At 36.5% G+C, this 24,841-nt stretch overlaps 1 protein-coding gene and 1 long non-coding RNA gene across 6 annotated transcripts in view; both read right to left on the bottom strand.

Moving 5' to 3' along the window:
* The window catches only part of LOC147831302 (uncharacterized), a 36,366-nt gene extending 33,855 nt beyond the window's left edge, over positions 1-2,511 (bottom strand). Inside the window, exon 1 of one of the 2 annotated variants that reach the window (XR_015523607.1) lies at positions 2,372-2,511. This is a non-coding gene — a long non-coding RNA (uncharacterized LOC147831302). The remainder of the gene's footprint in view (positions 1-2,371) is intronic. The other variant, XR_015523609.1, reaches the window with a different exon arrangement.
* A 1,911-nt stretch (positions 2,512-4,422) lies between these two features.
* spen (spen family transcriptional repressor) overlaps positions 4,423-24,841 on the bottom strand; it is a 51,599-nt gene continuing 31,180 nt past the window's right edge. For 2 of the 4 annotated variants that reach the window (XM_087307140.1, XM_087307142.1), the window contains exons 4-15: positions 18,701-18,858; positions 18,342-18,542; positions 18,096-18,247; positions 17,877-18,002; positions 17,569-17,682; positions 17,329-17,442; positions 17,135-17,235; positions 9,445-17,047; positions 8,825-9,172; positions 8,512-8,706; positions 8,214-8,372; positions 4,423-6,332 (exon numbers count right to left, since the gene is read on the bottom strand). In XM_087307140.1, coding sequence (XP_087163266.1) covers positions 6,201-6,332; positions 8,214-8,372; positions 8,512-8,706; positions 8,825-9,172; positions 9,445-17,047; positions 17,135-17,235; positions 17,329-17,442; positions 17,569-17,682; positions 17,877-18,002; positions 18,096-18,247; positions 18,342-18,542; positions 18,701-18,858 — 9,403 coding nt within the window. In that variant the 3' untranslated portion in view covers positions 4,423-6,200. Of the gene's footprint in view, positions 6,333-8,213; positions 8,373-8,511; positions 8,707-8,824; positions 9,173-9,444; positions 17,048-17,134; positions 17,236-17,328; positions 17,443-17,568; positions 17,683-17,876; positions 18,003-18,095; positions 18,248-18,341; positions 18,543-18,700; positions 18,862-24,841 lie in introns of all 4 variants that reach the window. The other 2 variants (XM_087307139.1, XM_087307141.1) reach the window with 1 other exon arrangement.

Below are 24,841 nucleotides of genomic sequence, written 5' to 3' on the forward strand. Positions count from 1 at the left end.
ACTGCAAACACACAATCAGTTCTTCTTCTTGAAGAAAAAGAAGAGGGTAACACTAGGATGTAACCATTTTCCTGACTCACAATTTGATAAGATTCAAAATACTAATCTAAAGACATAGTTTAGTCAAGGTTTTCTAACAAAATTATTTTAAACAAATTTAAGGTGAAGAGCCCTTTCATTTTTTTCTTAAATGTTGCACATTTTTTGCTAAATAATATATATATCTCAGGGAATTGGAACGACAAGAGGATGTGATTAACAACAGATTATACGATATTATTTTTATCGTATTATATATATATGGCTTGTTATATATATATATATATATATATGTATGTCAGATCAAAGCAGTCATGGTCTGTTTTGAGGATGTTTTTTGGCTCTTATCTGGACTTTGAATGAGTCAGGACTCTTGCTGTCTACAGGGAAAGAGGGAGCTCTGATTTCATCTAAAATATCTTAATTTGTGCTTCAAAATGAACAAAGGTCCTGGTGGTTTGGAAAGACATGATAATTAATTTGAGAATTTTAATTTTGGAGGAACATACCCTTTAATAGAGCAGTCACACCAGAGTTTGTTTTAATCAAAAACAAACCTGCCAAGTGTAAACACTTGAAACTTAAATGGCACACAATTTACATTAAGCTTCAGAAACCCCACATGAACACCCAGAGCAAGTTGTGCATTTATGTGCAAATTACTCAAACTGCTGTGAAAGACAACAGCGGGAGTTTTCTAGAGTATGACTGTAACTCGCCTAAATGACTGAATTGTGTACGAATGGAACTGTATTATTGACTTAAAAACAGGAATGACAACCATATTCTGCTGCTATGTGAATGTGGCCTGTGTGTACTTTTGTTCCAGTAGAGCTCGGAATTTGTATATATTCAATGATTAAAACTGACATCAAATCCACAGTTTTGGAGAAAGATTGAATTCCTGAATAACGTGTGCTGTGGTCAGGATTGGATACAGTTGAATCATTAGAGAAATGAGAACGTTTTTCTCTGTGATGCATCTTCCAACTCAATTTCCCGCTCTTCGGGGTCATGCCAGCCCTACCACAAAACACTGCCGCTGGGAATTTCAAGAATTCCCTGTGGAACATTGTGCGGGTTTGTGAATTTGATTTATACGAGATCAGAAAAATAAAACCAATAGCTGGTCAGAACTCAAAATCTACCTCACTTACACACACCTACACACGACATTTATTCTTGATAGTTTCTAACCATCTTGCATTCAAGCACAGCTGGATAAAATGCAGACAATAATAATAACAACAACAACAACAACAACAACAACAACAATAAAAATAACAATTATGAACAGAGTTATAAAAAAATAGCATTTATAAAAGTAATATCCTTAAAGGGCTAGTTTATACAAATGTTATTTGTTCCTAACCAGTATGAACACAAACAATATTTTTAATAAAGAATTGAAACCATTTTGGCTTCAACTGACAAATTCAGCATATTTAGTAATCTTAAAGTCATTAAAACGGAATGACACTATGACAAAATTTCTCTTGTTAGCCTTTTATCGTCATTTAAAACTCAGCATGACATGAATGCTCTACATGTTTCTTACTAAACTATTCAACATCTATTTCTGTGCATGTTTAATAACAAGCCATTCTTTTTACTTAATATTTGAAAGAGATTTAAGCAGACCATCATCAGATTTGTTCACTCTCATGGATATTTTCTCTCAAATGCAAAACTCGCTATTCATCATATAACCATAAAAGACTCGTACACTATAGTCAAAACCCATAAATAACCATTAACTAAATGAGAATACAGCACGTATAATAAGTATCACAACACTGCCATCATGTGGCTGCTAAAAACACTACCACCATGATCTAAACAATCTCATTGGTGATTTTTTTATTTAAAAGGCTGCCATGTTAAAATGAGAGATAAAATGCATCAAACATGGCTTCTGCTTTAGATCTTTTGTTTGTGCTTTGTTGAATACAGAGCTATTTCATAGTCTAATTCTAACCATAGATAAAGATAACAATGTCTATCAAATAACCTATGTGGATAAATCTTTTACATATTAATTTATCTTTTTCTCACAACATTTGAAAATCAAAATCAAACAAAATAGCAGCAATCTGACTGTCTTGGCCATCTGATCATTTTAAAAATCCAAACATCACTATTCAATTACATCGCTGTTAATTCGTTATTCAATGGACCTAAATGGCTGTGATAAGACCAGTTTTCTGTTCGTTTATTTGGCATTTAAGCATGCATGAAAGTAAAACTGCAGACATACAACAACGATGACCTACTACGATCCGTCTGAAGTAAACTGTACATCCACCGGCCACATTTGTGCCCTCAGACTTGCCTTGATTCTTTGAGGTATAGATTCAACAACATGCTGGAAACATTCTTCAGAGATTTTGGATCAAATCAGTGGTGTCCAAACTCGGTCTTGGAGGAGCGGTGTACTGAAGATTTTAGCTTCAACCACAATTAGACACACGTGGACCAGCTCATGCTTAAAGTATACTAGAAACTTCCTGGCAGGTGTGTTGAGGCACGTTGCGTTAAACTCAGAGTTTGGGCACCCCTGATATAAATGCAACCCCTCCAATTTCTCTTAACACCTTTTTTAATTATTTGAAAATTGTTTAATAAAATGTAATAAATTTTATTAAAATAATTAGCTTATTTTAACCATTTGAAAAAAAGAGAAAATATCAAGTCGATCCATCATGATTAAAATAAGCATTTTAAATTTCACAATAATTTTGTCCTAGGACATGGCAAAACAAAAGACTTACTAAATTAATTACACAATGAATTACTGAAGTCACCAGATCTTAGTGCAGTAGTAGAGTTGTTTAAGAAATCAAATGTAGAATGTCTAAGCTCTACTAGTAATTACACTCTCAGAAATAAAGCTATAAATATTGTTCATAAACTTTTATACTAATCAGGTTCACATTTGTACATTAAAGGTAGAAATTACTACCTAAAGATAGTAATGCTATAAACGCATGTGTCAGCAAAGCACTTGGGGCCCCTGCGAGGGGGGAAAAATGCCGATTTTGGAGTGTCTATTTTGGCTAAATGCAAATAGCGCACCTCGTTGGAATAAGCTAATTGAGTGATTCCTACCCATCACCATTTTATTGACTAGAGACAACATGACTAAACTGAGTGGCGTAGCTCGTAAAGTGCATGGCAAGTTGTTTTGACGTAATCATGAACCCGGTTCAAATCCAGCGTCTGATGAACTCATTTTCAGATTCATAGAAGTGGATTAGAGAGGTGTTATAACCAAACCATATGCATTATAAGTGTGTAGAAGGTAAACATTAAAAATATCCTTAAATATAATTTTTTGTACTGCTTCAGTGAATCTGAACAACTATACTGAAATCCATTCATTTACACAAGTTGTTTTATTTTATTTTTTCAAAGTGTGCTTTAAAAATTAGTTAAATCTCTGTAGACTAGAAATATAGATGTACTGTATGTAATTTACTTTAAAATGCAGGAATTACATTATAGATTCATTTTATTTTAAAAATATCATGTTATTCTTATTTTTTTATTTAACAATAGGGGTGCGACCAGGTAGGGGGCCTACAAGGCATTGTGCCCAGGGGCCTCTGAATTCTTAACCCGGGCATGTTGTCAATCAATGTGTTTTTACAGACTGTTTTTATGAAGAGTTATTATAAAATACGGAATTATTTTTTACCATTAGAGGCTGGCTATATTCACACACTGTTGCCGCACCACTCTGTTTAAAGGTTCAAGACATCTTGGAGTACTTTTTTGAGATTTTAACAGATTTGTGTGTTGAGCATCAATGTTAGCACCTGTTAGCTTTAAACTTAGAATAAAACTAGATAATTTTGAGCATTTGACACTGTGTCTGCATTCAGACTTGGGGATTAAGAAGGAGAGAAGTCCTCCTCATTTATAGTGTTTATATAAACACGATTATTTTTATGATAATATAACAAATTTTGGTTAAGTGTTTATGAAATTCAGAATAACAGATGTAGCTTACTGTTTATTACTTTACTTACTGTTACTTACTGTTTATTTATTTGCATTTTAACTTTGTAAACTATAGAATCATGGGTCTCATGGTTTGCGTCTCATTTTGTGAGCCAGCGGACCACAGTTGTCCGGCTCCCCTCTTTTTCCCTTGCTCTGCTTGCCACTCCCATTCTTCCCTCTGCTCGCAGCACTCCACACCCATCTCAGAACATTTTTTTTTAAATTCTGAGTACTTGAACTGAGAGAGGGGGGTTTCATGACCCTTTAAACCCCTTACAAAAGTGATTTTTGCATACCTTTTAAAACACGTGAACCTAATAGAGCGTAACAAATGTAAAATTGGTAGTGAAAGAAAATCAGAGCAAAACATCAAACAAGAAGAGAGTGGATGACCATTTAATGATCTGCAGAGGTGTTAACAAACAAAATTTATTTTACATCTTTAAATGTCCTCATAGAGGAACCGCAAAATACACTCAAAAATGATGAAATAAATCAGACAACAATTTTTAAGATCAGCTGTTTTCATTTCCTCTTTTCTTTTGGTATTTTGATATTTTAAATTGTTATATCAAAAACATAAGTGCCTTCAAGATTACCATGAGACATTTTGTAGTAACCCAATGAAACTGCAAAACTAAGACTCATGGTTTACTTTCTGCATCGGTTTTCTTTACAAACTTTTGTTTTGTCTCACAAAACAAAATAATGACCCTGACATAAAAAAAACAGACAGACAGAAAAGAAAAGCAACACAAAATGAAAATGATTATTTACAGCTTGGCTCAAGGAGACACCAATGAAGAAATGAGACTTAAAAAGCCTGTCTCGATCACGTCTCCTGACAGATTTGTACATATTTTCATCTTTTTTTTTCTTTACAAAGTATATTTACCACTTGCATTGCACTGTTCTTGTTGGACATTCAGAGGTATGTTCAAAATAAACAAGAAAGAAACACATGAATTTAACACTTCAGGGGTCCTAAAGAAAACTAAATCAGTTCAGATCCCCCAATAGTTAACGACAACAACAAGAAAAATAAGAGGTAGGGGACAAAAAGCATAAAACAAGGCAATGTAAAAGCAGGCCTCAAGGATCAAGTGACAAATACAAAGTCAAGTATCAAAATTAAACTCGATGAATCTCAATTCATTTAGTTTCTCCTTTAAAAAATTATGGCACAGGATTGATTTCAAAAAGGTCAACTAAACAAAAATCTGAAATGATACTCAAGTGGTAAATGACAGTTCACTTTCACGGTTGATGGCATTAGGTTGTCAATCGTATTACACTTGTCATCTGCTTTGAAAGTCTTTTAATATACATAATATTTACAATCAGGTCTTCGCCCGATTCACTTTGCAAGTTAAGAAAAAAGCGAAAAAGTATACATACAATCCCCCATTGAGGCATAGTGTAAACTGTACAACTCGCAACGCTCCCAACATTTGTCCCTTTGGGAGGACTATACTGAGCCATTTCTACGTGGAAGTAACTTGCTTACTTATGATTGAACATTAGCTGCTTTATGTTACATTATTATTTAGTTTGTCTTATAAAACTTGTCAAAGAAATTGAGTTGATCTACACTGACTAGATAACATTTTTAGTTAGTCTACCACAAAAATGGCTGGTGAATGAAGCATGTCCAAGTAATAAAGTAAAATAACAATCTCAATAACCAAATTTGTACAAACAGGTTTTTTTTTTTGATTTTCACAACATAGTGCAATGATTGGTCTGATTATTCTTCAGAGAGAAAAGAAAAAGCTTAATCAATAAAAAATTGAACCCCAAATCCTAATAAAGATCTTCAGTGTTTTAAAAACCATAGATACAAATCTTCAAAAGAAGAAAAAAAAGGGAAAAATGATCAGAGAATTGATCTTTTTAGAAAGCTCCATTTATCCCTGTGTATTTTAAGGTGATACACAGCTAAACGGACGCGGAAATGAGTCAATGAATTAAAAGGCTGGTGAAAGAACAAAAAGAGAGTGCATACATGGCCCAAAGAAATAAATAAATAAACTTGACTAACATTGAGGTGCTTTCCAGAGTACAAAAACAAACAAATGGAAAAAAAAAAAACAACAACTGGCAAGTCCCAAAGGCTGGTGTTGGCATGTTGGTTTTGGGAAGCTGGGATCTCCCTCTTATACAGAAGCTATAACAATCATAAGATGAGGAGAGATACTGGAGATGCTGTTGAGAAGGTCCGGAGCAAGATGAGACAGGTGGCTCTCAGAAAACTCACAAGGAGGGAAAATCTGGACAACGTAGGCAGGCTACAAGGAAGACAAGACAGTAGAAAATAATTTGTTAGTTGAATGAACAATTTTCACATGTGAAAGCATCTATACCAGAGATGCCCAAACTAGGGCCTGTGGGCCAAAGTTGGCCTGTAGTGTGAGTGCAAAGCCCGAAACTGGAGACGTGACTTCACTTTTAGGGGACTGTTGCATATGGATTCATGTATCATTCTAAACCTTTAATGAAAGCAAACTGTCGTTGTTTATTAAAGACACAAACACCTCGCTGCACCTTCAGTAAACCTCCTAATATCTGCAGCACGAGTGCTTTTATGATCATTTATGAGCGGCAAAAGTTGTGGATCTGTTCGGCAAAGTGTATGACGTTTGTCACTACATCCCAAATGACTAAAAATAATACAAAAGAATATAACTAAAGCAATCCCCACTGTGCTGAGCGAGAGAGCTTCGGCCCTCGAGGATCAAGTTTGCCCATGCCCGGATCCTGAAGGGCCGCAGCTCTGCACTTTCGCTCCAACCGTAATCTAACACAGCTGATCCAAATAATCAAGTTGTTCAATAGAGTCTCAAACACCTTGATTAGTTGGATCAGCTGTGTTTCATCAGGGTTGAAGCAAGACTTCCAAGCAACTGAGTTTGAGTCTTGTGGTTTAGAGACTGTAATATGGTATTTATTTGTTAGTTTGACATCCCTGTTCTAAATTAATCTAAAGTTTAAGAAATGTACATAGTCACCTGATGAATAGAGGACAATGCAGAGACAAATCAGTGAGTAAATGAAGGCAAAGGCAGATTCTGCTTGAATAGTGTATTCAGCCTTAAACTACACAATGTAATGTTTTTATTGTATAGAATTTATTTAAAAAAGTTATCATTTTATATCATTATATATATATATATATATATATATATATATATATATATATATATATATATATATATATATATATATATATATATATGTATGTGTATATACACACACATACATACATACATACATACATATATATATATATATGTATGTATGTATGTATATACACACATACACATATATATATATATATATATATATATATATATATATATATATATATATATATACGCACACAACCACACGCACGCACACACGCACACACACACATATATATATATAAATATATATATATATATACATACATACATGCATACTGCATTAGTTAATACAATTTAAAGTAAAGATTTCTATTTACTATAAAAAAATTAAAATAATGTTGGAAGTACACAAATTATGCACTTCTATCTTACAGTGTAACTTCACATTGATTGGCAGTTTTTGTTTAATTAATTACATTTCTATAGGAGTCATCTTTTTTACCTTATAGGTTGCTACTTTCTATGAAGGTCATAGATCAGCTATAATTATCTAAATGTATAAAAACAACTTCACAGACAGAGCCGCTAGATGGCGCCATAAACCATAGGCGGAGAATGAACCAACTCGTATTAATGTGTAATCTATTGATCATAAAGGCTTTTTAAAGAAGTACCAGACAGTTCATGTCACATTTTAAGGCTAACTGAATTTGTTTTTAACCTTAATTAAAATTTAGTTCCTAATCATCAGGTTTTCTTTTCCTTTGTTTTACTAACAGCAAATATACAACTTTACTTAGTCTAGCATGATTTTATTTTAAAAACTGTAATTATAATAAGCAAAACTGTCCACACTGAAATAATATATTATTTTTATCGTTGTTGATGAGAGAATTCAGATTTGTGCAAAACTGAAGTCTAAACCCTAGTATTTCAGCAGTGACCAATGTGAAGTGCAATACCAAGGAACATTGAATTTACACAATTCACTTGTGTCATAACACAGAAGAACATATGAAAATCTGTCTAGGACTAAGGACTAACCTGATTTGAGCCTGGGTTTGGGACATTGATAATTCCAGCAGCCTGTTTTGCTTGCAGGTAAGTAATAAAACCAGTTTTAAGAGCATGGGTCTGGTTGTGGACATCTTCTTGGTCCAATCCACAAGGCAATGCCAACAGAAGGCAGTATTCATTTTCAGCCTAAGAAACAAAAGTTTTCTTTTAAATCTATTTTGACATTGATTTGCTGAGATTATTCAGATGCTTAACACAAGTACATTAGATATAACGCACACCTTTAAAAAGTGTCAGAAATGGGTATAAAAGACAGGATGCTTACAGTCATGCGTCTCGCAACTCCTTCCAGTTGTGAAGCCTCTAAGCGCATTCTCTGAGCAATGCGAAGAAAGGCACCTCCTTCTGTCGGTGGCAGTGAACGATGAGCCAGAACATTATTACCAGACACAAAGTGCAGCTGCACTGCTGCAGTGTCATTCTTAAGTGCCAGGTGACCTTGCCAAATGATTGGGTACTTCTGCTCAAAGGAAAATAAACACTCTTACAATATATATGATATATCATATCATATCATATATAATTATTATTATTTTCATTGAGCTGACAGAAATCATGATTTAAAAGAGATTACTAACCGTTAACAACTGCACCATATCAACAGACCGAAGTCCTGTGTGGTCAAGTTTGAAGTCTGAACGCATCTGTGAAGAAGCTAAAGAAGGAAGTGGCATCTTGTTGGAAACAGGTCCTTGAGGCCCCTTCTGCAAAGTAATAGCCAACTCCAGTTTGGGTGTTATAGTCACTGGAGAAATATAAGAGGGGGACCCAGCCTCACTCTGAACTCGTGATATATGAGACAAATCCATGGTGCCTGAGTGTCGAATGTGAGAACCCTCAAGTTTTGACTCACTAAAACTTCCCACAGACTCACTGGAAGAGAGAGAGGGAACCTTGTGTCTTTGACTGTGATCAATTTGTGAGACCTGGAGAAGAGACAACATTTGAATAAATGATATTAACTTCATGTTCACTGTTAACTGCACAACATACAATGATTTAGGCTACTTGTTTAATTTTTTTAATGTGCCAAGGCAATAAAATTGTTCTACATATTTCTAGCTTCATTCTGTTAAATCCACTTAAATACCTACTTGATCTACTGTTTAAAATCTGAAAATTAATTTTGAGAGTAAAATCAAGAAGCCATTTTCCACAGTTACATATTACAACTGTACAGCACAAATCAAATTCTCACCTGAGACACAGGAATCCCACGGTTAGCCAAGTTAATTCCAATTACTGAATGACCTGGATACTGAGGATGGAAGCCACGCATTTCTTTGTAGTATTCATTCATGGTATTTCCATTTCCAGGGTAATTTAACTGAACTCCTTGAGGAGATACCATCACTGAGCCTGGTGGGTGTCCTGTTATCCTGTTGTCTGAATGAGGGGAGGGTGACATCTTCAGCTCCACTGTTTTTTGTCCATCCCTTACAATCTGTGGAGCATTCTTTACTATGGAAGAGGCTTTAGAAGAAGCAGATGATATGTGTGAAGATGACTGCACCACCTCTGCAGTTCGAGTTTGGCGACTTTCAACAACACCTGGATGGTCAGTCAAATGCTGCTGCATAAGTCTGGCATACTGATCTAGACGTAATGCCCTGTGATGCAGATTTTTGAATTCCGACTGTATTACCATACTTTCCTGTTGCAACTGTGGGGCAGAAGATCTACGAAGTCCTTGTGGGAGATTCTGTGCATCATCATTGCTCGTCTCAACAACATGGCCACCAACAGACGAGCCTGCATGCGATTTCAATATGACATCTCTGATCACTGCAGGTTGAGGAGTCGTGGAACGTTGAGGAGGTGCCGATCGAGGTGATAAGAGATTTTCTGAACGCAATCCATAACCTATTCCAGATAATGTTGGAGTACTGGCTCGGACATCCCCTTGGGACAAATGACTCATGGGCACAGACTGGGTGACACTATGAGGAGGCATGATCACTGACTGCTCAGCATGGTGTATATTTGACACATACTGAGACATAGGGCCAGCTGGTCCCAGAACAACGGGGCTGTTAGGGGGGCAAACCTTTGGAAAGGGTGACATGGAATGGTTAGATGCCCTTGGAGAATGTGAATCTTGCTTGGGTTGTGGGACAGCTCTTTCATGTGGAGCACTTGGACTTAAAATGTGATTGCCTGAGAAAGATGGGTGGCGTGGACTTAAAACTGGTTTAACATTGAAAGTCTGTGTTGCCTTTATATCAGGTTTTATATCAGCTTTCATTGAAAATGATTCAGTTTCTCCATTTTTCTTCATATGGTGTTGCGTTGTTATTGACTGACCATACCTCAGAAGTTGAGGATGGCTTGGGGACTGGTGGAAAGATTTCAGAGAACTTCCTTGTTGGTAAGATGTTTCTGATTTTTCAGAGCCAGGGCTTTCCTGGCGTATTGAGGATATAACAGGTTGGGCATTGATACTTTGGCCAGCTAATACTACCCCTGTGTGACTATAGCCTGTAGGTGTCTGTGATCCTTTTGGGGTAGAGGGGTGAGATGAAGGTTCTTGTTTAATCTGAGATTTTGTTATAGACTGCTGAAATTCAATGTCAACTGCACTGGCTGGAGGGATTTGGCTAATTTTTGCAATGATCCGCTGTGGTCCCTCTGTCTTTTGTCCAGAATAACTTAATACTACCACACCCTCAGATGTGTTGACCCTCAAACCAGTACTAGACCCCGTGTTACAATGTGTGCCTTCAACAACTGGGCGCCCAACACTTCCACCATCCTCAGAAGTGTTATGTCCATGATATCTATTATTTTCATTCAAGCCAGTACGATATTTCTGCTTTGGCAAAGACATTCCAGAGTTACGATTACTTAAAGAGATGCGAGGAGTGTCCTCAAAATCAAAGGGCATAGGGATCCGACTAATGACTGAAGTGGCAGTGGAAGTTATAGCTAGTTTCTCCTTTAAGATCTGTGGAGTCTCACATTGTTGTAGAGGAGGGGGCTGCGGTGGTGTTGTACGGGGTACAAGCTGAGCTATAGGGCTAGGTCTATCTTCAGGTAGAGAGGTTTTTAAAGGCAGCACAGCCTCAACTGAATTTTCATTATCACACATCCGTGGATCTGCTAATGTGGTAGTAAACTGCATACTTGTCACTGAATTGCTATTTGAAGCAGAAACATACTTTGGTTCCATTAAAATTTTTCGCAGTGTACTAGAACTTGCATTAATATCAGAGGCTTTTGTGTCAGGAGGCATGGGAGGATTTGCTGGGGGTCCCCCAGCTCCTGGGATAGACAAAGCCACATTACCTTGTGGTTTAGGTAGCATTACTTTCTCCTCTGTCCTGGTATTCCATTCAGGAGGAATGTTAGAGGATGCAGGTGAATTTAGGCGTGTTGTAGGTGAAGTAAGGGCAGATGCTCCTCGCTCAGGAGATGACTGTTGTGTCCTCAAATAAGAAGGACTGTTATTTCCAGAATGGAAGGCAGATTCTTGAGGTTCAGGCTGATCAACTGCAGGCTGTTCTGCCTCTTTTGGTGTATTCAAAATCACTGTAGATGCAGCTTCATGTTTGCATGCAGCAGCAACTGTGACTACAGCTGCTGCAGCTGTCGATGTTGCTGCCTTAGGGTTAACTGTTTGAATCTCTTCTGGAATCGATTCTGGAAGTTTGACTGTAGTGGATTCAGGTTCCAGCACTACATCCTCAGCAATATCTAATTTTCTGTTCAAAGAAACCTTCCTCCCTCTGGATTTTTTTGCAGTTTTTGGACGTGCTCTTCCTCCTCTTTTTGCTACCTCTGTCAATGGTGATTCTTTGAGTGAAGTATCTGTGTTACATTTAGAAGATTTTGAAACTGGAACCATAACATTATCTTGTTCAGACTGTGCAATAGTCTTTACAGTCAAGTCTGACTCAGTTTCCACAACCTCATTTGGTACAGGCAAATCAAGAGTCTCTGATTGAGGAAGGAGGGTTGTGTATGTTGTTGAAGCAGAGAATCCATCTGTATCACCTGATATATCCTCAGCAGTAATTGAATTAATTGCTTCAGCCAATTCAGTTTCACTTGCTGGATTGGCAGGCTTTCCTACCTCTGTATCCTCTGCAGGCTGTACTACAACAGGTGCTGTTAGGGTAGGTGGTTCTGTACGAGGTTCTTTGTAAGGTACTGGATGCTGGTCATCTGTAAATCTTGAAATATTTTCCACTGCTCTTTCCAGTTCCATTTGGCGAGCAAGCAGGGCAGCCACAGGATCAGTAGGAGGCTCCATTTCTGAAAGAGTCTCATCCTTTTCATCAAGGCTGTTAATATTTTCCTTTTTGTGATAATCTTGAATGTCTGACTGTTCTATTACTGATTGTGGAACATTAGCTTTTAAAGACCCTTCAAAACAAACAGTTATGTCATCACCTGAATGAACAGCTTCCTTAACTGCATCCATAGTGAGCTTCACCACATTGACAGCCTTATTATCAGACATTGTTTTTGTGTTCCGTGTTGACCTTGATGTCTTGACCTCCTTGTCTAATATTTTTTCTACAGGAGTGATTTCTACACGGTCATCTGTTGAAATTTCCTCAGCAACAAGTTCTTTTTCTCTTGTAGATATGCTGTTCTGTTTGGTATCTTTTGACAAATGTCCAACTTGCATCAAAGTTTCTTTGGATTCAGCTTTGCGATCTAGGGCAGGTGGCACATCAACTGCTTCTCTGTCTAATTGAACACATGCCGAAGTACCTGACACTTTGTCCAATTTCAATGTCTTTTTGCTTTGTCCTGATCTTATCGGTGAAGACTGGCCCTTTTGAGAACGTGGAGAGCGCCATGCCTCTGTACTTTTAGTTATTTCTCCACTACTTGTTGACTCTTTATTTTCAGTGTCTTCAGCCTCAGAATTTTTGATCTGATCTCCTTTTACCGGAGACATATCATCCACTCGTCTGCGAGTCTTGGGTGGACGACCCCTAGAGCGCTTAAGAGTGGAACGGGGAGGTTCTGTTACCTCTTTTCCTTGTTGTTGAGGAGATTCTTCCTCTGGGGGTGTTGCATAGACAGATCGCACATTCCGTCGTTGGCGTGTTCTGCCTTGGTTTGTGTTTAATTCAAGGCCCTGCTCTGAATCTAAAACTTGAACAGGAGATTTTGCAGAATTTCTGGAATCAGCAGTAAGTTTTGTAGAGTCTCCTCTGGGGGATCGTTTTAGCTTTTCTTTATCAATGCGTTCACTCTTTCGTGTAGCTGGTTTTTCATTAACGACTTGGGTGATTGGTGTTTGCGCTGATGAGACATTCTTTACCTTTTTACTCTTTGGTTGTTTACGCGGTGGTAGTACTTGTTCAACTTGCTCAATTTCTGTGTCTGGCACCTCCAGAGGAGATACAACAAGAGAAGAATTAGCAGGCTCTGTTGTTGTTTCTGAGAGCTCTGTAGTCTCTTGATCTTTACTGGGATTTGGATACAATGGAGAAGATGCCTGCAGAGCATCACATTCTGGCTCAACATTACCTAAAGATGCACCAGGAGTGGGAGGTTTGATCTCAATCTCGTGTTCAACAGCGGCGTGTACAGTTTTTCTGGACTCTCTGAGTTTTTCTTCAGGTTCTTCAACAATTACATCTTCCTTTATCATGGGCTCAGGTGATGGAGTGCTCAACGGAATAGTGTTGTTCTCATCCTTTAGGCTAATTAACGATGGATAATCTACTGGAGCATTTTCTGACCTAACATTCACAACTGCTGGATTATGTATGTTTGGTAAAGTAGTATGCAAAACAGGCTTCTCATGGTGCACAGACATCTCTGAAATTTTAGACTGACACACTGGGTATATTGTAGGTGTTAAGCTATGACTTGCTAATGACTCTTGGGAAATGTCTGATAAATTGGGAGATGGCCTAAACTCTTCATCCAATGTCTTCTCCATTTGATCAGTTAAACTAAGTTTTTCTGAAATAGGAAGCTGTTGGTTCTTATCTCTTTGCTGAAGTTCCAAAAAGCGGCTATGAAAAAGTACTCTTGGTTCTTGAGTCAAGTCTGATCCTCCTGTTCCAGGTTGTTCACCTTGAGAATTACTTGTAACACTATCTCTGCCAATTCTAACGTCAGGGTCAGTATTTTTCCGTTCAAGGTGTTGAAGCCGACGTGAATCCTGTTCAAAGATTGAGCTATGAAGAAATCGTGAAGCTAGGAGATCTTGTCTTTCTTGTTCATCAGGCTTAGCATCTGGCTTTTTTTCATCAAGTTTTCCATCAGAGTCAGAGCGACTTTTCTTTTTCTTCAAGTACCATGAAGGAATAGGTCTTGGAGTAGGTTCAGACTTTTCCTTGTCGATGTTATTCTGTAAACTTTTGAATTTTGAGTCATGATTAAGGAAAAACCAATTTTCTTCTCTAGATGAAGACAGTGACTTAGCACGCTCAAGCAAAGCTTTTGTGTCTGGTGTTATCGTCTTATCCAATGCAAATTCATAGAACTTATTCTTTTCAAGAGACTCAGAATACTTTACATCTGAAAGCCGCTCTTCATGCTCTCTTTTGAAAGAAATTGGCTTTAATGAATAGTGTCTGCTTTCATCTTCATCAGAGTCTGACTGAACCTCTCCAGGTTCTAATTCGCGTTCAGGACGTTTTCTGATACTTTCCCGTTTAACAATGCTTGTGGGAAAGCTCATTTCTCTCAATGTGCCCTGCCTAATATTGCTCTCCCAACTGAACTCCTCTTTAGTAACTGATGGTTTCACTTTTAGTATCTCTGCATGTGGTGAAAGCCCTTGATGCACTGCATTGCTAGTATTGTATTTTGAAACATCTAAATGCGAGCTATTTTTATCCATTGTCACTGGTAAATCTGGGTCTTTGTCCAACAATTGTGATGCATTTCTCTCCTCCTCAGCAAGGGGTGTCCCTGGATGTGAAGCAAGTCCTCTTTCAGGTTCATCATTTCTCAGTCGAAACATTTCATAATTTTGCTCTCTTTTGCCAAAATCAAATTCGAATCCTCCCAATTTTTTTTGCTTGCTGGTCGGAGAACTTCCCGTTACATCTTGTAATGGTTTTACAACCTCATGCACAATACTTCGATGCTCAAATTCCTCCGCATCAGTGCTTGGTGTGCTTTCAGTTTTATCTGATTTATCACACTCCAGCATTTGCTGCTGTAAGCGGCGATTTTGCTCCATTTGTTTTCTGCAACTCTGCGAATGATCAATGTCTGAGAGCAAACTTTCCTTACTTTCAGAAACTCTTTCTTGCCTTGAGGATAATGTGTGGTAGCTAGTTAAATGCTGCTGCTCTTGCTCTCTTGAAAAATCCATATCTACACTTCCATCGTCGGAGACTGCAAGACTGAAACTTGGTTGTCTGTTAGCTCCAAAAGCACCTATCTTTTGATCAAGGCTATCTAATGGATCTATTGCATCTTCAGCTGGTTCCCCAAGTCGAGCCTGAAGGTCTAAACTGAGGCCTACTGGCATTACATTGTCTAACTCTTCTATTGTAGTACTAACAGTAACCATCCTCTCTGGCTTAATTTTTCGCTCTCTCTTGTGTGTTTCTTTCCGAAGCAACTTTTTATCATAATCAGTGTCTTTCAGCAAAGGTTCATCAATAATTCTCCTTAATTTCCCTTCATCCTCCTCCTGACTTACTCTCCTTAAATTATCAGCCTTAGCAGATGTTTCTTCAAAGCGTCTCTTTCGTGCAGCCTTGCGGTCAGCATCCACAGAAGAGCTGGATTCAAATGCAAGATCAGATTTGAAATATTTTTTGTTTTTCACTTTTTCCTCTTTATCCACTACCTCAACTTGGCTTGCCAGGCCTTTCTCCTTGAGATGTTTTCCATGCTTAAAGAAATCTCTAGCCTGAGTGTCTTTGCGAAAAGGCATACTCTTGTGATCACCTGAGGAAGGTGTTGTTGGAGACAGAACAGGATCACTTCCAACCTTTGTTTTTTGTTTTTCACAGAGGATACTGTCTATTAATTTTCCTTCCTTCTCTTTTACTCTTGTTAGCTGGACAACACAAGGTAGCAGATCAAGTTTTCCTTTACCAGAGTAGTCTTTGTCTTTGATCAATGATTTGCTCACTTTACCTCGCAGAGTTATGTTAGCCTCTGGGCTTGCATCCCTGTCAAGTTCCAGCTCTGCCTCTGGTGATGGAACAGTGGGAGATGCAAGTTTTAACTTCTTCAACTTCTGTCTCTCAGTCCTGTCCTTTTCTCCTTTTTCCTTACGTCCTGCTCGCCTTTCTTTTTCCCCACCATTTCCACGCTCTGTCTCAAAAAGTGATTTTTCTTTCTCCAATTTATCATTCCTATTGTGCCTCTCCAAACGAATTTTGTCTGGCTTCTCAAAGCGTGGTGGAGAAAGTGAGCTGCAGCTACCACTTCGCTCAGATGAGCGACTGTAAACGTGATGTTCAGAGTCACTGGGAGGACGTTCAGAAAGGGATGGAGAAGCAGTTGGACTAGCAGGACGACGTGAATGGGTTGGGCTTTGTTGGTGTTCAATTGTTCGTCGACCATGGTCTCGCTCACGATCTGTTTCAAACCTCTCTCTTTCCCTTTCACGTTCTCTTTGCAAGTAGCTGTACTTTCTAATGTCCTGCTCATATGGGTCTCTATAATCCCTGTATTCACGGGAGTCATCATAATATCGTGGGTCATAGTAATCTCCCTGGTAGGGATCCCATTCTGAAAAAAACTCTCGACTTCTGGCAGGATATTTTCGACGTGGATCCTCTGTGTAAGAAGTTGGGGTACGCACATTTTCATAGTATGCACGTTCAGCTGTGAACTCATGATATGGCGTCCGGCGCTCATCTCTGAAAAAAAAAGACAAATTATATGAAATTATTCAAAACAGCAGGGATTCTAAACAATAAAATAAATATTAAAATATAAAATCTCACCTTCGTTCAGATATGATTTCATAGAAATCTCTTATGTCTTGTCCAGATCCCTGCATTGAACGGTAGAAAGCCATCTGACTTTCCTGGTTAGCAAAGTCAACCTGCAAACACGTTTAATTAACAGTGTTAGACAAACAAATGTTAAGTCTAGTAACTCTAAAGTGCATTAGTACAATACAAATTATATTACAGACCTTTATTTTATTTCCTCCAATTTTCCAACCCTTTGTTTCCTTGACAGCAGCCTGCGCATACTCTATATTATTATATAAGATGAGGGCCATTCCTTTCAGCCGGTCAAAGACAACCTAAAGAAAAGTATGTTTTTAAAAATTTTTTTTATTTTAGAGAATACAAATAGCAATCCTTTTGTTCTACTAAAGTTAAATAGAACTTGAGTTTAAAAAAATGTAAATCATGCACAGAAAGAGTACCTTTACTACATGTCCATAACGGCAAAAGTGCCTTGTGAGATACTGTTCGGTAATACTGGAGGACAAGCCATCCAACCATACACATGTAGTAGGCATACTCTTGCCAAAACCAAGCTGCAAGAAAAACATCAAGTCAACCAGTTTGTCCAGTGTAACCAATTGGTTAATAATAGAGTGGAATTTTTAAATAATTGTCAACAATTCAGTTTTCTCTTTCAAAAAGTATAATACTAAATGAAAATGGGCAACGGCTACAAAAAAATTAGACAATCACATTTTAAACAACTGGATTGTAAGCTTAACCTCACCTTTAACCTGTTGTTGCCAAGATATTCACCATCCATTTTTTTAATTGCTTTACAGACACTTGCTATGTCACAATACTGGAGAAAGGCATATTGTGGGGAACCATTTACCTTTTTAATATCAATATCCTGTTAAAAACAAGAACATGTATATAAATAAGCAGTGCTAATAATATAGTGGGGCTTTGTACTGCAAAACACTCTTTAAAAGTGCCGACTTACAACAATCTCTCCAAAACGCTGAAATATGTTCAGCAGGTCATTATAGGTTGTGGTTTTTTCCAAATTTCCTATGAATAATGTCCTTGTAGCTTTGGGATGAAACTCATCTATGCGTTCATCCAAAGGCCGGAACTCGTTCTCACTTTCTGTTTCTATTGAACAACAAGATACAGAACAATGTTCAAGGGTTTAATGCTACTCCTCAACCTAGAAACTAACAATTCAGTACTAAATGCTAGAACTTACCTGGGCCATGCCAAGCAGTGACATCAATTTGCATGCCAAAAAACAGCTTCCCTTTAGATGCACTTAGAGCTTTTTCTTGGTCCTCTTGCTGGCGAAAGAACACTAAGCCATATCGTTCCTCAGAGGCACCGTGGATCTGAACTGATGTGACTTTACCATGTTTCTTAAATTCATGGAAAAGACCATCCTTGAGGCTTGTATCTAAAAAATGAGAGGTATAGCATAAATACATAAATATTCTTACTAGATGCTTAAACTGATTGAATTACCTTGATTAATTTGGCAATGCAATTTTTGTTTTGTTGTTTGAGAAGTTGCATGCTTTGGCATAAGTTGGATTCAGCTCATTGCAATCTCACCTGTTGAGCGCACGGGCAGGTTCTGCACTTTGATACCAAAACTTTTACGAGGTTCATCTTTGTCCAGTGAAGGTAGTGGCTGTGTAGAAGGGGCAGGAACTGCAGTGGACTGAACAGATCGAGCTGGAGATCGGTCACTGGAGGTGCTGCTGGAATCACTACTGTGAAAGAAGACAAACACACATGAGCTCAGAATGTACATTTTTAGAAAAGTTGAACACTAAAATTTTAGTGCACTGTGTTATGATGTATGAAATATCTTTATGACCAGGGCCCTACAGCATGACCATTTCAGTTACATTTGTGACAAAATCATACAGTATGCAACCAGGAAAAGAATATCAAAACACTGTTGTGCGACAGACCTAATAGAAGCTTAAAAAAACCTACAACTCTACAAGTTCACCACAAGTTCAACAGTGATGTTTGCGATTTGCAACCACAACCACTACTTTTGGCACAGCAAACTTAATCACAACTGTCAAATGACCTCCACCTAAATATACAACTCAACACTTTTCTCATGAACAGGTGAACACAGCTCCTTCTTCCTTTTAAGTAAAAGGTCACTGATCAACATTTCCCTGTACTAGGGATGCGTGGTATACCAGTACTGGAAAAATACCAGTACTTATAATATTTTAAATAGTTTAATATCCTAATTTTGCGTAATTCTGTATTTCAATTGCAATTCCTAAGTTTGCCAGTAGGTAGCGGTGCTTTACATTCTACTGCTGCAACAGGTAAACTTCACAGCAGTACGAAGCAATGGATCACCAAACAGATGAAACCCCATCAATGTTTCCAAAACAGTACAATAGAAGTGAAACTGGCATCATATTGCATATAAAATAGATGACGAAGGTGAATAAACTGACACCGATGCAACTGTATAAATCTTGTTATAGTTACCTCTGAAGACTCATCAAATCCTGCCAAGCATGTCACTTGCTCATTCTGATCTTTTTGTTCAATTTAGAGATCAACAGCCTGGTGAGTGCATTATTGATCCTTTATAAATAAAGATTAAGACTCCTGTTTAACGCCAATACACAAAGTGATGTAAACATAATAATGCTGTATTTTATAATACAATATTGCAAACAATCAAATACTGATTGAAAATACAATGAAGCAAGATTAATAATCTATATTAATTGTAGATTCAGTAATATTATATTGTTTTTGCCATGCTGCCAACCGAGAAAGAGAAATTAAAATGTGATGTTTTTTTTCTTCTGCTCCGAAAATGACAAAAATGAAGAGAAAGCCTGCGAGAGAAAACGATGCAATTTTTAGCTTTCATGCACTCATCACATCTTTGTATTTGCACTTATCAGCAATGAATAAATGTTTATTAAATCTACATTTGTTAAATACAAATAATGGACTCAATGTTGATCTTTATATTTGCAGAAAGGTTTAGGATGAGGAAGTGATTTTGAATGCTGACTGTCAGAATAAAACTGCAAAACAACCTTTGTTATAATTCTTTATGTAAATCAGTGATACTCGTGGTGCTTGATTTAGTTAAAGTGCTATATGAGGAGTTAGTGAGACAATGAACAACTTGTTGCTAGAACCCATCTACTGGGACACGTGCCCCAATAAAAATCACCAGTGCCCCAGTAATTGCTTTGAGATACTGTATACTTAATATGTAAATGCATTTATTAAGAGTGGTAATCCCAGAATAAAGGCGCTAGTCTCCATGCAACCAAATCAACGCTGGTGAAAGCAGTGTAGTTTAATCAAAAAGCAAACCGAGCATGTGCGCAGAAAAAAAAAAAAAAAAAAAAAAAACATACCGCTGCGCTGACAAGCTGCTCTGAAAAGATTTTTTAAATTATCTTTGCATACCTCCAGTTTTGCTTTTTTGCCAATTTACATATAGGATTGAATTTCTGTTATTTATTTAGAATAATAATTGTATAATAACAATACTGTTATTTATTTTTTATTATATTTATTTTTTTGTTAAAAAAATATACAGTTGAAGTCAGTATTATTAGCTGCCCCTTGAATTTATTTTTTTATATCAACCAAATGATGTTTAACAGAGCAAGGAAATTTTCACAATATGTCTGATAATATTTATTCTTCTAGAGAAAGTCTTATTTGTTTTATTTCGGCTAGAATAAAAGCAGTTTTTAATATTTAAAAAAAACATTTTAAGGTCAAATTTATTAGCCACTTTAAGCTATATATATTTTTTGATAGTCTACAGAACAAACCATCGTTATACAAAGATTAAAATGGCTCATTTAAATTCTGCCAAAGGGATTTAGAATATGTGTACTACCCAAATAATAAGTCTTTGAGAACGGGTTTCTCAAGCCAGGTGGCGCATTAGACCAGGGGCTCATGTCCTGTTTCCAAAATGCATCACAATCTGCTTTAGAAAGTGTTCTACTATGATAATTGGTGATAAAAATAAATAATGCCAACGCACACGCACACACACACACAGCAAAATGCAGAAGTTTTTTTTCTTTCCATTTGGCGTGTGTTATTAAATTTCATAACACTCTCAACAGTCTTTACTCCTTATTTGTGTCTAATACGCCAGTTTGTCACGGCGGCATGAATGAAATGTTTATGAGTTAAAGTGAAACTGCCAAACTGCAGTTAAAGTCAGGCATCCTGTTGATTTGATTCAGAAGGCCACTTTTTTGTCAGACCCGCTCATCGGTCAGGTATACATCCGCACTAAAATATCAAAGTGAAAGTCATCATAGCTCCAGCTCCCAAACCAACTTAGAGAATAGATTAACGGGGATTGTTTTTTTTTTTTTTTTTTTTTTTTTTAATCGCGCAATAAGAGTCTCGCGTTAACACAGCACGTTAACGTCGATAACGACCCATCACTAATTTATATATAAATTTTGGCCCAGTATAGCTATGTGTAGCAACACCCCTGCAATGAACCGATATGAAATTGCATTTCATGGGTAAATGATGATAGCATTTTTATTTATGACCAGTCCTTTAAATATTTAAAAGCACTATACTTTTGATGTCTGTTGTTTTATTTATATTTATATGATGTTGTGTTATTGTGCATATAAAATGTATGCATTTTTTTAGGACAGCCTGTTTATAACCTTTTTTATGAAACTGAAACTATTAAAAGATTTTTAAAGCTATGTTTCTTAATTTTACACTATATATTTACAGTTGAAAGTATGGACAGAAAAGTGTGGGAAGCAAATAGAAGAGAAGGATCAGCATAGGATCGAACTTGGGTCGCCTTGAACACCAGAGTGCCTTTTGTCGATGCAACCACTACATCATTGGCGCCCACTTTACACCTATAAATTCAAAAATTTAGATTTAACAAATATTGGATGTATTTAACTGCTTTAAAATGAATACAATACAGTGTTATTTTGCATTTGATAAATCTTGAATTTCTAATGCTGTTGGAATCCACAGAAAACCATAAAAAAATATAGATTTTTAGTTTTGTACAATTGTAATTATCTATGCTTGCTTACAAATAGTTTTTTATGTTTTGTGTATATTTTGAATCTTTTCCAAGTAGAGAGATTTAGGTAATCTTTGTGAAATTATCATCATGTTGCAATATATAATCTCAAAAAACAAAATATCGCAAGGACAGCTTTTTCCAATATCATGCAGCCCTAGTTTATAACAAGCCCTGATGGAGATTTCATTTCGAGTTATATTGGAAAATGAACAGCATAACATTTTGGCACAACATAAAGAATTTAGGTATTAATTACTTTGATCATTTCCTGATTTCTTTTCTGAAAATATACAATTTAAAAATATTATACGTCTTTATTTCATTTAAAATGACATTAAAACACTTTATAAAAGGTTTTATAAAATAATGTGAAAAAGTTTATAAATAATTTTATAAATTTTGTATATGTTTAAACATTTACCGTTTAATCATGGTGTATCAAAAAAGAAAGATCACAAAAAAATCGTCAAAAAATATATTTATGATTTGACCAAATTTTTTTACTGTTGGTGTGTACTATTTTTATACACACCATATACACATACTCCCCCAAAACAAATGTTTATTAAATGTAGTTTATTTTCCCACCTCAGTGAGGCGCTATTGCAAGGATAAATAATGTCAGTATTGTAAAAAAAAAAAAGAAATCAAGCTTGCCAAGGACTGTAAAAATACTGGTCTTAGCAACCACGCAGTTAATAGAAAAATTAGGTGCTTATCTAAAACCAGTTTGTTACACCTGACATTTACTATTTTTTACCAACTACAAGAGCTATTTTAATTAAGTAAAACAATTGAGAGACTGCTTTAATTCACTGCATAATTTAAACAGCTATTGACAAGAGCAAGCAAACAATAATTGCATAAATTAAGCAGTTATATTTAAACACACTCTGGCATACTTTAAGCATAATGAATAGTATTTTTCTTTTAATCAGTTTTTATTTGTCTATATCTACATATTCATCTCAACTCTGAAACACAGATACTGTGACATTACAATGAATATTTCATTCTCCGCTCAGATTCATCCATATATGTGGCTTTTATTTCCAATCTTTGCACTGCCCTCTTTTCTCACTGGCTTCTGCTCAAGTGCGGCTGATAGGGGCTGGCCTGTGGGAGTGGGCAGAGAGCCAGCAGTGGCTAGAAATTTCCAGTTCCAACTGGATCTCACGGGGGTGGGGAGGTGGGTTCAAGTGGGCAGTGTGAAAATACACCAGCCGTTTCTCCTAGAGAAGCATATAATAAAACATAAAGGAAAATGCTATGCATAGTTTTATTTTTTATTTTTTTGCTGTTTTTCTGGGACGAGACCTTTATTTAGAAAAGAACAAACTGCTTTTCAATAAAATAAAAAGACTGCCCAATGGATAGGAAATGCATGTTCTAGATTTTATTTCAGCCTTGCAGTGCATCTTCAATCAGTAGATCGGTTTTCTGATTATACTGACTGACTCTAATACACTGCAGCTTACAGCAGCAAAGCATGACTGGTTGTGGAGTGCGTGTTCAGAAAATCTCAAATAAACATGTTAAAAACAGCATATTTTAATATACTGCACATTTTTACTGCTTTACATTAGTATGCAGCGAACTCGGTCTCTGGCAGCTGCACACTGAATGTCTATGTCTAGGATGCAGACATTTTCTGAAAGTAAAGCTGCAACGCATTAATGAAACTGCAATGAAATTTGCAGTCAAAAAACATGCACTCTCTTTTGTCTGTGGCATAGCAATAAATGAATCAGAGCTCATACAGAAGTCCCTTTCAAACAAAGCTGCTTTCTGTTTGTCGACAACAATGTGACCACACCTTAACTGTGCATAGTTTTAGAAGACACTAGACGCAATAACATTTTAAGAGCTGACACAAGCAGAACAACATTTAAAACATCCCATTTTCAGTCTCCAAAGAACCGGCAGTGTGCCAATGAGCTGCATCTCATGAAGGTCTGTGTTGATGTCCTAAAGCTACAGGTCAACTGTCAATCAACTCATCTAGTATACAAATGCTTCTATGGCTAAAGGCATTGGGTCAGCCGTCAATGACTAAAACTTAAACCTTACAACTTCAACAATATTAAAGTCAAAAGGAAATGTCAGTGAGTACCAATTGTACTTTCACAAAACAATATAAATATTTTTTAAAAATTATAATAATAATAATATATACATTTATATTATATTTGAAAAACTGAATTAATACAAGTATTAAAAACAAATTAATACAAGTTCAAATGTTTATGGCCTTAGGAGTATAAAGACTTTAACCACAAGGTTAGTAACACTGAAAATGATAGGACAACTTTCTTGAGTTATTTAACCACTTAAGTATGATGTCATTGTTGTTACTGTGGATTTGCAATTACTTCCTATAACTGGAAATGATTTACTGAGAAAACTAGTTTGCTTTCCCCATTTCAACAGATAAACTTCCTTGTTATGCAGAGTCAACAAGAGGGCGAACTAAGAACTTTCACAGCTGATCTAAACTTACATGCAAACGATTTACAAACCTAATTTTATGGAACCAAACGAAAACAAAAATCAACTGTATTCATTGTCAGACAGATAAATTATTAGATAAATAGATTTCATCATCAGCTCAATGAATTATTAGATTTTTGATCAATTTACTTCAACTAAAA

This window comes from Danio rerio, chromosome 23 (assembly GCF_052040795.2).
Source record: "Danio rerio strain M-AB ecotype USA chromosome 23, GRCz13ab, whole genome shotgun sequence".
NCBI classification, from domain to species: Eukaryota; Metazoa; Chordata; class Actinopteri; order Cypriniformes; family Danionidae; genus Danio; species Danio rerio.